Genomic DNA, 15,555 nt, shown 5'->3' with positions numbered 1-15,555 from the left:
CTACACACTGTACTTTCATCTTCAGTTCTAGAAGTAATAAATTAGCAATCACCAGACTGATAAACGGCCTACTGTGAATACTGAAGTCTGTACAGTTTATGGTATTTTTTTTCAGGATGAATCTGAAAGAATTGAAATATATTGCAATATATTCATGATAGTTTTTTTTGTGTAATGTAAATTGTAGTATAAAGCCTCCATAGTGTAGCATTTACCTATTAATTATATTTAGCTGCAAATACTCCTGGGAGGTATGAAACAGCCCCAGGCCCCCTACTGTTATGTCTGTGTCAGTACTCAAAAAAACCTTTTGAAGGTTGACAGGTTGGTTGCATAATTAGACTGTTTCATATGCTTTATTTCTTTATTTAATTCCAAGTGTAGTCATCAATCAGATTGTCGAATTGTACCTTTGAAATGAAATGGTGTCCTATATTCCACTATGCAGGCTGCTGTAGAAGTCTTTGGTCTGGTCCAAGAGCTGCTTCCTGCTGTGTCTGCTTTGAACCAGAAATATGCCCCACCCGCTTTCAACCCAAACCAGTCCACTGACAGCACCACTGGCAACCAGCCCGAGCAGGGCCTCTCGGCCTGTACCACCTCCAGTCACTACGCTGTCCTTGAGAGTGACCACCCCTACAAACAAGCTGCAGTCACACAGTACAAGGTGAGCAGTCTACACGAGAAGACGCCAACAGCGCGGCTCGGTCTACTGCCTTAGATCAAGGCCAATGCATCGAGACCTGCAAGAGGAATATCAGTGGTTCTGAACTTAAATGATGAATGTACATTTGATGTAGCTCTTCATGCAAAAACATCTCTTTCTGACCTCCCCAGGTGTCATTTCCAGACTGTGTACGGTGGATGACCATTGAATTTGACCCCCAGTGTGGTACTGCTCAACCTGAGGACGTCCTGCGCTTGTTGATTCCTAGCAAGTCATTGCAGTTCTCGGGCTTTACCAACAGACAAATGGCACATGAGAGCATAAACACCTGGACAGAACTAAAGAAGTTCTCTGGTTCAAATGGGTGGCCTACTATGGTGCTAGTGCTCCCAGGTAAAAAGAATCATCCCTAACTGAAGTATTTAGTAGTTAGTGCAGAAACAAGGGGAAAGATTCTACAATGAAGGTGCATTCCATTTATTTCCGAAATCAATGTTGGTAGATTTGTTTTTATTTCTTCTGCATTCTTGCCTTGTGAAAATAACGAGATTCCTATTATTTGTTTGCGTCTTTTTACTCGAAACACACCCTTGTATGTTTTTTTTAATCAAAAGTGCTTTTTAAAATCGAAGGTGTTTAGGTCAATTTGGAGGAAACTCAGAAAGCAAATATTTCAGCATGATTTGGTTTTCAATTAATGACATTTCATCTTGGTATGTACCAGTATTACTGAGCAGGGGGGCAGTATTGCCCATATAATTTTTTCTTGCGGCAAACTGTCTCTCTTTTATTTGTGCATGTTACATCATTGTAACTCTATTAAGGTTGTTATTAATGTGATGAGGAAACCCTGTTTTTATTTAGCACTGTAATGATGTTATGAAGTGTTGGCATGATCTGCAGCCCCACTACTGTTAGGATATTCTGACTGTGCTTGTACTTGGGGGTTATTTTAGGAAATGAAGCCCTTTTTTCCTTGGAGACTGCATCAGATTATGTGAAAGATGAGAAAGCATGCTTCTACGGATTCAAGTGTGTTGCTGTGGGCTATGAGTTCAACCCAGGCCCGGATGAGGTATGGGTCATTGTTCTAGTGATAGCATGGTATTTCAATTTTAAATGATCAGAGGAGAATAACAAGGTGTGAAGCTCAAGGCCCCTTGTATTCAGGTTAGCTTGAAATACTAGTGTCTTTAATGATGCATCATTGCTGGTTTGTGTATAGACCAATACATTACGTCATAGCATCCTTCCCTTAACTGATTCTATACCTTTGCACATTTTGTGTAGGCCTCTGTTTAATCAATAAGTCATCAGTGATCAACATACGTTGCAAAAAAACATAAAGCTATGAGTTAAGGTATGTTGATCACTGATGACTTATTGATTTTGAAAGAAGAACAGCATTTTTAATTTGTGGAAGTGGGAGAGTGTTAGAACTATAACAACAATCACATAACTGTTTTGTTAGGGAAATTCATAATATTAATATTTAGTATTTAAAATGTGTTACTTAAAAGTTGCTCAAAATAAACCTAATTTGTAGCTACTCATTGAGTATTAATTCACTGATTTTTGTGTTCCAGGGCACCATACAGCTGGAGAAAGAGCTTGCTTATTTAGGGAGTGTGTGTGCTGCTGCCCTGATGAAGAAGGATCTGGCCTTACCCATTGGTAAGTGACCTAACACTGAGGCCGAGTATGAAGAAAAATACTCCCAATCCCTTTCGAGGAGTAAAAAAACTCAGAGTCAATTAAAATGGCTTAATTTGATCAATTGTTTATGATCTAGGGTCATTTTGTTTTTATACTTTTATACATTTCCCGTATGTTTCTCTTTCATACCAATGTTATTTAATGTGTACTGTTTGGCTTACAAAACAAAACTCTTCAGGTTTAATCAGTGCCCTTTTGTGTTGATAATTTGATAGGCAATGAACTTGAGGAAGACCTTGAAATTCTTGAAGAGGCATCTTTGCAGGTACGGACTTATTATAGTTAAATCATTCATACTTTGTGCATTGTGATATCACTGAGTTAATTATATTGATGAGTGATGTACACTGGTTTAGTGGGAGCAGATTGTGTCTATTAGAAACAAGTTACAGTGGTTTTGTCATCTAATGTTCAGGCATCTTCTGCTATTTTATGCATAATAATGGCTCAAAATCAACACATTTAAATACATGTTAGAGTAAAATAATTTATTCTTTTGGTGGTTACCATCAGTGGGCTAATTTATAACATTCTCAATTATTGTAACTGATATAACTGTTTTAATGTTAATTTTGATTTTAACATTGGTTTATTAATAATTTCACCATCTTAGAGTTGGTAGAATTATATTGTCACACACCAGCTCGCTGAAGTGAATTCTTAATGATCTGGCAGCATATCAGTGCTTGCGGTCCCCAAATGAAGTGTCTTAAATGACCTGTTGACTTGAAATTTCGGAGAGCGTGGAAATTGATTCATGAAATGTTTGGAATTTGTAAATCACACAAACCTAAGCTTCATTATTGAAGGGTAGAAGACCCCTATTATTGATATAACCAGGTGTAGTGGGTTTGACATTCATATAAAACCTGCAGAAAACTTGGTCATGCTACAATGCTGTGGTTAAGAGTAAATAATTGTGGATCGTATTGCAGGTGTGTAAAGCACATGCAGGGATTCTCGGGAAAGGCCTGGCTCTCTCTCGTTCCCCCACCATCCTGGAGGCTTTAGAAGGCAATCTTCCACTACACCTGCAGAGCAACGAGCACTCCTTCCTGGAAGACTTCATTACATGTGTTCAGAACTCCAGTGGTGGACGTCTGGCCAGGTGAGGTTAAGCTAATAAACTAAAAAATAATATAATAATAATTATATTATATAAATAATTCAAAAATAAAATAGTAATTCACCGATAATATTTTTCCTGCCATTGAGCATTTTGACTTCTTTGCAGAACTTTCCCACTCCACTTCCATTTTTGTGATGTATTGTAGTTAACAGTCCTCTTAATCTGTTGTCAAGTCCAGCATGGTACTCAAGTCTGCTCCGTTTTGTCCTTGGCGTTGTGTTCCATGGATACAATCTTTCTCAGTTGCTCCTGCAAGCACTAAACTATACACAGACTTTTAAATCTGTAACACTTGTGACCCTTAAAATGTAATAGATAGTGTTTGTAGTTTTGTCATATTCTCATTTTGACTAGGTGGCTGCAACCAGACTCCTATGCAGACCCACAGAAAACATCACTGATTCTCAACAAGGATGACATTAGGTGTGGGTGGCCAGCCACTGTCGTAGTGCAGACCAAAGACCAGTATGGAGATGTGGTGCATGTTCCAAATATGAAGGTCAGCATTTTATCTTGTCTTATTTAAAGCGGGTAATGCATCTGTAATGACTTATAAATACAATAAACCTGTTGGAAAATCTATTAGAAATTTGCTTATGCCCAAGTGGTATGATAGGCAGCATAGTAGCATGGTGATAAGCACTACTGCTGCTCAGGTCCAGGGTCCCGGGTTCAGTTTCACCTTGGGACAATTCTGTGGAAAAGTTTCTGATTCTTCCTGTTTTCGCTTAGGTCCTTGCTAGGTTCTCCAATTTCCTCTCACAACTGTGCTTCCCAGTACTGCTGTTGTGCCTTAATTTCTCTATTGTAAAATGCACAGGTTGGGCTGAATGATCTCATCTTATTTCTGGCCCTTTGGCTGAAGAAAAGTAAGAAATAATTGAAGTAGAGTGAACTTGAAAGCACTGTCATGATGTGTGCAAGAAGAAATTTACAATAGGAAAAATCTACATTTCTAAAGTCGTTATTTTAATGGGATAATGTAAGAATTCTCTATATGGATGGCTGAATGCCCCTTGGCTTGGTAGCTGTGTGTCATGTGTGTCACCTGTCCTGATGGGAAAGAAAGCTCAATACAACCCTTTTGTGCTGGCGTCTCCGTAGGTGGAGGTGAAGGCAGTGCCTGTGTCACAGAAGAAGTCTTTGCAGCAGGAGAGCATCAAGAAACTTCAGCGTCTCCCAGGAAGCTCTGCCTCAGCACCACCCGGGACAGACCTCACCTTTGGTGGACTGCCTCACCCCAAACTGGAGGCCAGCTATGAGCCCATGATTGTTAAGGAGGCACGATACATTGCTATCACTATGATGAAGGTCAGTTGAATGAAGTTATTTTAAAAGCACGAAGAACATGTCTTCACACATCCAATTTCAATGCAATCTTCAATTCAAGATGAGACCTAATATTTAATAAAGACCTAACAGTAGATCCTTGTCCAACATGGGTGTTCTGTCCTTCCAAAGCAGAATGTTCAGCGAATCCACACGGGAGAACCTTGACACCTCATCTAATAAACAGATATGTGAACGTGGCCTTGTAAAGTCAGACATTAATATGTATATTACACAAAAATGAATATCCCCATCTATACTAATCTGTTGAAAATAAAATAGGATGGAAATGTTGTATGATAAAAGCATACACTTGGATGTTCGGGACTTAATTGTTTGAGGATTTGACATCTTCCATATTTCTGCTAATGTTATAACCTTATGAGTTTTTTATTTTCTTCACTACCACTTTCATGCTCCTTGCATTTGAATTTCATATTGCTTTGCAAAGCTGTTTACCAAAACAAAAGTATAAAAAGTGTCAAAAGGCAATCTTGACATGTCTTAACTGAATTTGTCATTATAACAATAAGGAGAATACATGAGACTGAGAGGATAGTGAGTGGTGGTATGAGAGTGTTGGAGAGAGTACTGGCTTTTGGTGCATCATATGTGTTTTTGCTTTTGACACATTTGTCCCTGTTGATTGATCTGTGATGGAGAAGGGTTTTGTATACTTAATACTTAATGCAGACCAGTCCTCATGGTAAAAGGGTTTTAAATGATGAAGATGTTCGTACAGGTTAAGCCTCTCTAGTCCAGCATTCTCTGGTAATGGGCAACATTTATAGTGATTTCAGTTACATTATTTTAGGCAGATCTGCTTATTGTGCTTGGGTCCAGTTTGCAATCTGCTAAAGTTTATTTACAGTCACCAGTCCTAGCTGTCGTTATTCTTTGGTTATTTACTTTTTTTTTATCCCTGAATGTGTGGAAGAATTAATAACGCTGCTAAGCATAAACTTTAATCAATATTGAAAGGATAAATGGTAGAGTTGTTGGAAAAGGCTACACCAATACCTTGTGTTTTTTTCCACCTTATGGCCATTTACAATGTAGGATTTTAAGAACTTTAAGCATCCGATCTTTGCGTTTAACTGACAATATTAAAGTAGCGACACCGAATAAGGAGAAAAGTAGTGATTTAAAGAGTGCACTTCTACAGTGGTTCAAGCTTATTGAAACAAAGGTGTTAACATCTCAATATTATTTTATTTGTGTGTTTTGTACATTATTGAATAATTTATTTGTATCAGTAAAATAAAAATGTTTAGCAACTTGAATTCCATATGAAGAGAGCTGATAGGCCTTGGCTAGGTAGAGAATTATGTTCAATACACCAAACTGCATAGATGTAATTCTTAAGCAATGTTTGTTGCAAGTACTGCAATTAACTGACTTAATTTCACCTGAAGTATGTTTTTCCTTATTAATTAATTGAATCGGCTAGTATCTGCGTGTGTTTTTGGCTCGTGTGGTTTGGGTTCGATTTGATTGTGTTGAAAAAAATTTTAAAAAAGGATGTTATCATATTTTTCAAATTCTCTTTTAGGCCTACGAAAACTATTCATTTGAGGAGCTCCGATTTGCATCTCCAACTCCAAAGAGGTTTGATACATTTTTTTCTCAGCTCATCTTTAGTGTGTGCACAACAAGTGTGTCAGACTGAATTTCACCACAGACAATGTCAAATTTTTATCCTCAGGCCACATATAGTTTTTTCTTCTGACCTACTTAGAATGTCGGTGAAATTCCTGATTCAAATTTATTAAATCCACATCTGTAACCATGTCCTTTACATATTTAATGCAGTCTTGCTGTTGTTACTCGGAATGCACTTCCTGGTCTAGAATGCTTTCAATATCCCAGTAGGCATTTAGTAGTTTTTTTAGAGCAAACAGACCTGTTTATTTGTTGCTTAATATTGGTGCTCTGTCAGTGGTCGGGCTTATGTTAGATATAGATATACAGTCTAGTGTAATTACTAAGCAGCATCGCAAGCTTTCTCCCACTGCAGTATAATTCAATTTACACATCTTTTTCTGTTGCTGAAATGTTATTTGCTGTGGTGATGCCATGTAAGCTTGAACTGTAAGAATTTCCTCCCTGGTGAAAACAGATAACTGCATTCTGTATATTATATCAATGCTGTCTTCAACAGCAAGCAAGAATTCAGTGCAGCCTCTTGCTTTTTCAGTTAGCTGTTCTTTCAGAAAGACAGCCATGTCATCTATTATCTTGACCACTATATTTCTCTTACTACCATTTACTTTTTCTCTGGACAAAGAGACTTTAAGTAGAAGGTTCTTTCTCTGAAGATGAATTTTGAAAGGCCATGAATATTGCAATTTGCAATATTGTCCAGCACAATATACCTTTATTTTAATAATGCTTTCATTGCAGAGTCACTCTTGCCTTTTTTGTCCTTTTAAACATGCACCTGTAACCCAAGGCTTAATCCCCCCTTTTGCATCCTTCACTTTTCAAACCAAAACCTAAATTTTTCTTTGTTTAGTCTGATTGTACCACACCAAATTGTATTTCACTCTTAAACTGTCTTATCAAAGTAGGCTTGCAGGCCTCTGCTCAACGAAAAACTTTCTACTCCCACATTTTCTGAAATAATCTCCCTTCTAGAAGGTTTTTTCTTTTTGTTGGCTTTATCTGTTTTCTGTTAAAGTCATCTTTGTTGTGAGTGCTGAAAGAACAGTAATACTTAACACTTCCTTCATGCTTGAAATGACAGATGGTATTTGTATCTTAAACACCCAATACAAAACACAGAAATGCATTTACAACAGAGAACAGGAGACACTTCTTTATGCACACTACCAGCCATGGTATTGAAGCTGGATACCCTCGATTCCTATTTGTTTGTAACCTTCCCTTTGTTCATTATACGATTTCCGGTTGCTGGGGGGCCAGATGATTATGATAATAAATCGTCATCTTTAGGGTCAGATGAAAATCATTGGAGGGGGCTTTATTTAGCCTACAGGCCTTGGTTTGACATTCCTGGTGTATAGCATTGCATCCTGATCCCGTTTTTTCCTGTGTTTCAGACCCAGTGAGAATATGTTGATCAGAGCTAATACTGATGGTACCTACAGTGCGAACTGGACTCCTGGTGCGGTGGGACTTTACACAATCCACGTCACAATCGATGGCATTGAAATAGGTAACGGTGATCACACAGAGAACAAAATAAATACGTGCCTCCTGTGGTAGGTGTAGCAGTTTTCTGAGTGCAACCTGTCTTCCTGCTCTTCAGATGCTGGACTGGAAGTGGAGGTTAAAGATCCTCCAAAGGGTATGATTCCTCCAGGCTCACAGATGGTCAAACCAAAAGCTGAGCCTCAGCCAAGCAAGGTGAGTGTTTCGTAGAAGTGTGATCTGTCACTAACATACTGCCAAGGACAGACAAAATAGTTTCTGAACACTAAAGAAAATGTTACATTTTCCCCAAAATAGAAAGGATTTTTCTCATTTTATTTTCTGTTTGATTCAGCTTTTGAATTGCAGCATTTTCCAGCCTCAGTGCGGAAGAAATTTAATTTTTGGAGGATTCACAATGGGTGGTAGCTTAATTAAAACGCCGCATTTCAGTCCCTGCTGCCAAACCAACAGTTTGCTTAAAATCCCCTTAATAGAAAAATATTCCAGACAGTGGCCACATGAGCTTTTAAAGCTGTATTATTAACATTATTTTATTACCTTTTTTCCCTCATTGGTTAATCTTATGTTCATGTGTTGGATGCTGTGAGTCAAAAATGTATTAGTTCCTTGTGGCTGGTTCATCTGTTCACCTCCATATGGCAAAAAAGTTGTGCTGATTTTGTCATCGTGTGGAGTCTGACATTTAATCAGGTAAAATGGGAAACAAGCAACTATCCTGTAACTCCTTTAAGCATTTTCCCTTCTTAATTGATGCCCGTCAGTCAAATAATTATATGGGCAGCTTATGAAGCAGTCTATATGGGTTCATAGTTGAACTGTCAACTGTACTTCAGTCACTATTAACCTATAATAGATTGGCATTATTAAAAGGGAAGTACGTCTGCTTTCTTCAAACCATGCATTTTACATCTGTTTTGATCTGTGGCTTTCTTCCTTTCTGGAGCTTTTTTCCAGCACTCTTTTCTTCCGTCTCATGGTTTCCCTTTGCTTCTCTCAGGTTCGCAAATTTGTGGCCAAGGACAGCGCAGGCCTTCGTGTCCGTAGCCACCCCTCTCTTCAGAGCGAACAAATAGGCGTAGTCCAGGTCAATGGGACCATCACTTTCATTGATGAGGTAATTCACAAGGAAACAACGGTATAGATGAGGGATAGTGAGGACATTTTTTGCCTTTCCATTTTTTCACTGAACCACTACATTTGAATATTAATCTGATTTACTTTTTAATACTTAGCTAGCAAAAATCATCAAGCTTTGGAATAGTTTGTGCCACTCTATTTTTTTTCCTAATTTATGTGATAAATGCTTTTTTTTTACTTTGGTTTAATTTTGCTTCATACACATGCAAGGAACTTTGAGGCTGCAGTGTAAAAATACCCATGAAAACAAAAATCCAAATCCCAATAGAGAGGGTGATGCAAACGTCCACTTTGTCACTTTGTCGATCCAGTGTTAGAAATCCACTGCATGATTGGTTTCTGCATCACTTTACTCAAGGCAAGATTTACCACATGATTCTGTTCTTAGTCATCATGGCATGTTGTCGAATCAGGTGAAATATCCACCCTTCTGAATAAATTATATGCAGAGGACATTTTGACAATGATGCACATTATCCAGCAATAAATGCCTGTGCAGATAGAAAGAAAATATGTTCAGCAGTACACAGAAAGGCACCAACAAACACTGTTGGTGATTTAGATCAGACCTTGCCTTTATTATAATTTGCACTATTTCTGCAGAATCTCTTGAAAACTTGTTTCCTCATCTTTGCTGTATTCTATTGCTCGTAGTTTTCAAATTTCTGCAAGTCCTTACCCTAATATGTCTACTCTGCATCCTTCATTTTCTGGCAGCCTGCAGCCTCCGAGTCCTTGCTAGGCGTTTTAGCAGTTACAGGAGGGCATGGCTCGTTTCTGTTGCTTGTTTCCCATAGATCCACAATGATGATGGTGTGTGGCTGAGACTGAATGATGAGACAGTAAAGAAGTATGTTCCCAACATGAATGGGTACACTGAAGCCTGGTGCCTCTCTTTTAACCAGCATCTGGGCAGGAGCCTTCTGGTCCCTGTTGACGTAAGTAGAGGCCACCCACAGCAGAATAGCAAGGGCCCCTGTGCTGGTCATTTGATCAAGAAAAACAAACCTCTGCACACATCAAATCTCTTAGTTTTTGGTCAGGCTTAAATTGACTTCAAATTCAGTGTGAGATTAGCACTTGAGGCAAATGGAAAATATTAAATTATAAATGCAACTTTGGTGTATCAGTATATATTTTTCATTTATTTTTCTTTGAAAGGTCTTGTGCATTAAATAAAGTGCAGTGTAACTTAACTGTACTTTGATTATTTGTCGGATATCGTTCTGTCTAAAAAACGTTTACCCATCTCTTTTCAAGAACCTTGAAAGAGAAGCATCCGTTTGGATAGTTTCTGAAAGATTGAAAAAAGTGTACTAATTAGAACTTTTTTTTAAGAAGAAAGCAAATGACAGCATGAGGGCTGTGGTGCAGTGCAAGAACAAATGCATGCCTCAGTGTGTTTTTGAAAAGAGAAGAATACGTCCCAGCAAAATCACAATCTGTATGGGTACTTCCAAAAACTGAAAAACTGGCTGTTTAAAAAACAATCGGTTAAAATGAGCCGCCCAAATCAACAAATGACAAAAGAGAGGTACTGGTTTAGAAATTTCAGTGTGGTGTAATGACACTTGCTTAACTGCAATTCTCTTGGTTTTCATTGCTTTTCACAATTGCTTCACAACTTAAGGCACCAAGCATATGTATAGGGGCTTCTTTTGAGTAACCTTGTTTGTTTCACGGCACACAGTATATCTTGCGCTTTTAACAGGAAGGGCTACACATCTTCGAATTAGATCAGGGCTGAATCTTTAAATTAAATCTGTTTGTAATCAGTAACTCCCAATGTTTGCCTTTATTGGGAGGGTACTCTGCCGTGAAACAAATAATTGTTCTAACACTGCTTTATTGGGGTATTGTGCTTTTATATTGGTCAGCATTCCCCAGGGTGCAGTGGGCTGCAGTAGGACTATATGGCTTTCATACAGGGTACTAATGTAAACAGCATGACACACTACATCTTTTTTGGAAGATTTTTCTATCAAACGAGTATGTCTTCTTTTGCATATCCTGTTATTTTCATATCGTGGATCAATGATGTAACAGAAGTGTTCCTTTCTGGCAACGAGTAAAATTAACCCCCAGAATAAAAACATTTTTTTGCGGTGAGCTGCGATGGGAGCTTTATGTTTTGAAATCATCATGAGTCCATGCTTTCTAAAGGCAAAACAAACTTTTGTAAAAGTTGTAACTATTCCGGCTTAGATCCCTTTCCCTTAGCAGAATTTCATTTTGCTATGGAGGGATTAATAAAAAAAAAAGTCATGGCAGTCGATCTTATGATAGATTTCAAGTCCAAGTTCCAATCACAATAACTTTAATAAAAAAAAAACTTCTTCCAAAAAATTACACTTCTTGTTCCATTAATGCTCTGATGGTGCTTGACATTTTTAAACTTTGTTACTTAGAATGTCTTTAATGCTAGCCATGGAGTCAGGGGTATCGACTTTTTATCCTGGACTTCCTTATCTTTGTGTCCACAGGTGAGTTAAACACAAGGGACATTCACAGCTTTGCAGCACTTCTTTTGCTTTCACCATAAGTGTGCTTTGTGTGTTTATAAAGCCATGTGAATTTATGGTCTTTGATTACTCTGGGGAGCAGCGATCTGATAATGCATCATTTGCATGATATTTGTGTTTACTTTTCACTGGAATCAGCCACGAAATGAATTAAACTAGATTTTTTTAATGTAGAATTTCATTTTCCTCACCCCAGCGTTCCTTTAATAACATCAGAAATCATTGAAGTGGGTGTCCTTTAGTTTTCATATCTTTTTTGGGAAAAGTGGGTTGGTCAGACAGATTTGTAAGCCAGTAAAAGCTTTTCATCAGTTAATAGTATATTTTTAGTGTATGGGATTTGTATCTGTTGCATGGGCAGTAATTCGAATTACTGTAAGCATGCCTTGTTTGTTCTATAAAAATCAAACTTGTGGAAATGGCGATGTGGCCATGTAACAGTTTTTTTTTCTCACATTTCAATTGCATGTACTACTCTTCTAGCATTCATTATTATTTTATCAATTATTTTTACATGTACATGTCATTTTATGGACACTGTAGTTATTCATCTAATTTGAATTGTATCGTTATAAATTGTAATATAAGCAATAATGTCTTTATACTTTCACTTTTTGAATACAGTGTTTAAGTAGTACTGTATTTTTCAACGCATCCCTTTTTAGAAAGTAAATGTAGAGCATGGTGCACCATGGAAAGTCAAAGGGAAATTAATTATTGCAGTTTTTTTGATCGAGGAGCCCTATGAAGTCTGTTGAGAATTTTTTTATGTTTCTTTACTGTATTTAGAAACAATAATGCAGGTTTTTTTTTTGCATGTTCTGTGTCGTTTCTAGATAAGCAAATTAAGATGAATTGCTTGTGATGCATGTCATTTACTCCTATACACTAAACTTACATGCTGAAATGAAGACTTAACAATTGTCTCTTGGCTCTTGTAGGAGGCCAGATCGCACTCTGATGAGTATATAAAGGAGGTCAGTGCCCGTCGCTCCCATGAAGTACCCATGAGAGAGCAGGACAGGTTGTGCCTGCGAGGTGGACCAGGTGTTTATAAGGTAGTGAAGACTGGACCCTCGGGTCACAACATCAGAAGCTGCCCTAACCTTAGGGGTATCCCTATTGGAATGTTAGTTCTGGGAAACAAGGTCAAGGCGGTAGGCGAGGTATGGATCCAAGTGTGTTCTTGTGGCTACAAATCATCACTTCATAATTGGCCAAATTTTGCTCTGTTGCTAATGCTGAAAACTCTGTAACATATTTTCTTTAATTCGTTTTACAAGAGATTAATGCACTGTTCTCTGCTGGAAATTAATGTACGTTCTTTCATTTTCCTGGGTATGGATTTCTGTCCATAACAAAATGGCTGCAACATTTCAGTTTTTGTTTGTCCTTCATCGAAAACAGGCAACATATTGTTTCCAAATGGTACAATCGTGTGTCGTGGTTTGATCTCTGTAAAAAGCCTCCTTGAGAAATGTTTGGCAAAGTCTTAAATAAACTGTTAGTCTGAATTAGTGAATTAAAAATAGATTTTGGTTATGCATGACCATGTTTGTGCAAAGCAAAAGCAATTAAAAATTCACTGGGCATAAGTGCCTTTAAACATGTGCTTATTGATCAGTTTGTAGTTAAGCCGTTTTTCAGGCTAAGGTAATCTAAAAGTCTGCCATGTTCCAATTTAATTTTTCATTAATAGAACATAGGATACATTGATATTAAATTGAAATGTTGGAGCCATGATTAAGATTTTTAAATGTCTTTTGAAGAATTGCTATGTTTATTTTGTTTAGCACATTTTAATGCTGACTATGCCTTTGGCTCTAAGGTATTAAAATGTGCTGCTTACAGCTAAAACTTTCATTTGAGGATGTGGTGTGTCATGCTGTTCCTTCGAATGACTTCTCTAAAACTCACTGAATGGTTCTTTTCAAACTAATCCTTAACAGTTCTTTTTTTCCAGTTTCTATATGCAAATGTTTGACAAATGTCAGTGGTTTGTAATGTGCCTGTTGCAATACTAAAGTATTCCTTTGTAGTTACAGATATCTACATGTATTGTTTAATCATTCTTTCTTACCCCAAGCTGCTTAAAATGAATGGTGCTGTAATGTTTTGTATTGGAAAAAAACTATTTTAAAATGCCCACATTTTTAATCAGGGCAAGATGCCATAGAGACATTTTTTCCAAACTGAACCAGTTCAAAGACATATATGTGCACTTCAGCTGTAAACATTTTTTAACTGTTCTTAAGTACTTCATAGTATTTGGCTTTGCAGTTGATATTGCCTAAATACTTTTTATATTAATGTGTTTATAACCAGAGAATACAGGTCATTTGTGGCTCAACATAAAAAAGCGTTGTTTGTGTACTAGGTGACTAACTCGGAGGGCACTTGGGTACAGTTGGATAAGAACAGTGTAGTGGAGTTTTGTGAGAGTGATGAAGGAGAGGCCTGGTCTCTTGCAAGGGATCGTGGAGGCAATCAGTACCTCCGTCATGAAGAGGGTAAGACGTGTGTGTGTTAAATAACACTTTTAGTTCGGTACTAATGTTTATAGCTGCACTAAAGGATTGTAGTTGAAATGGAACTAGAAGCATTAATCGTTACATCCAAGTGCTTTTGGATATTTTTGCTTTCTTTGAACAATATCAGTTTTATTCTGTGTGTAAATAACCAAAAAGAGTTTGTGTTCCTGACTAACAGACTATGTATTCTTCAGTTAAAAAAGCAAAACATCAATTTCTGTTCATTGCTTAGCTACCAAATGTCTTGCTTTCTCCAATAGATGTGCAGAAGTGCCACTAAAGTAGTTTTATACAGTTTACAGTATAAATATCTGTTTTATATTCTATGAAATAAAACAAGGAACTGGGTAATAAAATCAGGTCTTTTACTCATCACCAAGAAGTGAAAGTCTGTCTGTCCTAAAGTCTGTTTCTATCCTAAACGTATCTGGTGTATTTTTCTGTGAACATTACTTCTGCAAGGAATGCAAACCACTATAATATAACCTACTGTATCAGTAATATGACCAGTATGTTTTTTTTAATCTAAAGAAGAATGCACTGACCAACCAGGAACAGAATAACTATTATTGATATGAAATGATCAAATCTTATTTTCCTCTTTACTCTGCCTGGCACTTCAGCAGTATTAAACTGAGCAAGCTGTTTTTTGTAATAGAACAAGTGATCCTGGATCATGGAGCACAAACGCCTCCGCCCAGTCCTTTCTCTGTTCAAGCCTTCAGCAGGGGTGCTGCTGGTGCTCAAGGGTTCGATTACGGGATCTCTAATAATAAAGGTAAGACAAAAGGACAAACAGTGAACACCTAACCACAGCTTTTTATCAAACCTTAGGAGCAAAGCTGAAGCTGGACCACCGTGGAGTCATAGGTAATGGTTAAATTGTTTGACTAAAACCAGGCATTTAACCTGATTAAAACATTTGTAATGTGCTCTCTGTTTTTTATCTTGGTTAAATTGAGAATTTCTCTGTTGATAAGGTCATATTTTTATTTGATATTCTGACCCTCTTTCAAGTACTGCATGCTAAATTCAACATTTGATACTCTGTGTCTTCACCGAGCTTTGCCACCTGCCTGGATCACCAGAGGTTTTTTTCAATCTGTTAATCACTTGTTCTTGGATGTGCCTTTATTTTAATCCTAATGCCCCTTTCCCTTTCCGACTGATTTCTTTAAAACCTCCAAGACAGTCACAGTTTATCAGCAATAGATACTCCGGTTCATTTAGAAGAATGAATGTTACAGAGTGGGTTTAATAAGAATGAAGGAAAATAAAATTACTTGCATAGCAAAAATTATCCAACATGCTTTGCACATAGGACGAGACCCACTGCATCCACCACTG

At 37.4% G+C, this 15,555-nt stretch overlaps 1 protein-coding gene across 14 annotated transcripts in view; it reads left to right on the top strand.

Annotated features, from left to right (window-relative positions):
* Window positions 1-15,555, top strand: part of mycbp2 (MYC binding protein 2) — a 100,158-nt gene that overhangs the window by 57,627 nt on the left and 26,976 nt on the right. For 6 of the 14 annotated variants that reach the window (XM_088912510.1, XM_088912514.1, XM_088912509.1 and 3 more), the window contains 17 exons: window positions 449-667; window positions 838-1,060; window positions 1,624-1,742; window positions 2,254-2,341; window positions 2,599-2,648; window positions 3,319-3,491; window positions 3,867-4,011; window positions 4,617-4,823; window positions 6,394-6,449; window positions 7,904-8,019; window positions 8,113-8,210; window positions 9,016-9,132; window positions 9,953-10,093; window positions 11,564-11,638; window positions 12,619-12,843; window positions 14,055-14,187; window positions 14,867-14,986. In XM_088912510.1, coding sequence (XP_088768636.1) covers window positions 449-667; window positions 838-1,060; window positions 1,624-1,742; window positions 2,254-2,341; window positions 2,599-2,648; window positions 3,319-3,491; window positions 3,867-4,011; window positions 4,617-4,823; window positions 6,394-6,449; window positions 7,904-8,019; window positions 8,113-8,210; window positions 9,016-9,132; window positions 9,953-10,093; window positions 11,564-11,638; window positions 12,619-12,843; window positions 14,055-14,187; window positions 14,867-14,986 — 2,305 coding nt within the window. The remainder of the gene's footprint in view (window positions 1-448; window positions 668-837; window positions 1,061-1,623; window positions 1,743-2,253; window positions 2,342-2,598; window positions 2,649-3,318; window positions 3,492-3,866; window positions 4,012-4,616; window positions 4,824-6,393; window positions 6,450-7,903; window positions 8,020-8,112; window positions 8,211-9,015; window positions 9,133-9,952; window positions 10,094-11,563; window positions 11,639-12,618; window positions 12,844-14,054; window positions 14,188-14,866; window positions 14,987-15,555) is intronic. The other 8 variants (XM_088912517.1, XM_088912507.1, XM_088912519.1 and 5 more) reach the window with 6 other exon arrangements.

This window comes from Atractosteus spatula, chromosome 4 (assembly GCF_055471065.1).
Source record: "Atractosteus spatula isolate fAtrSpa1 chromosome 4, fAtrSpa1.hap1, whole genome shotgun sequence".
NCBI classification, from domain to species: Eukaryota; Metazoa; Chordata; class Actinopteri; order Semionotiformes; family Lepisosteidae; genus Atractosteus; species Atractosteus spatula.
This window is presented reverse-complemented; position numbering and strand designations above follow the sequence as displayed.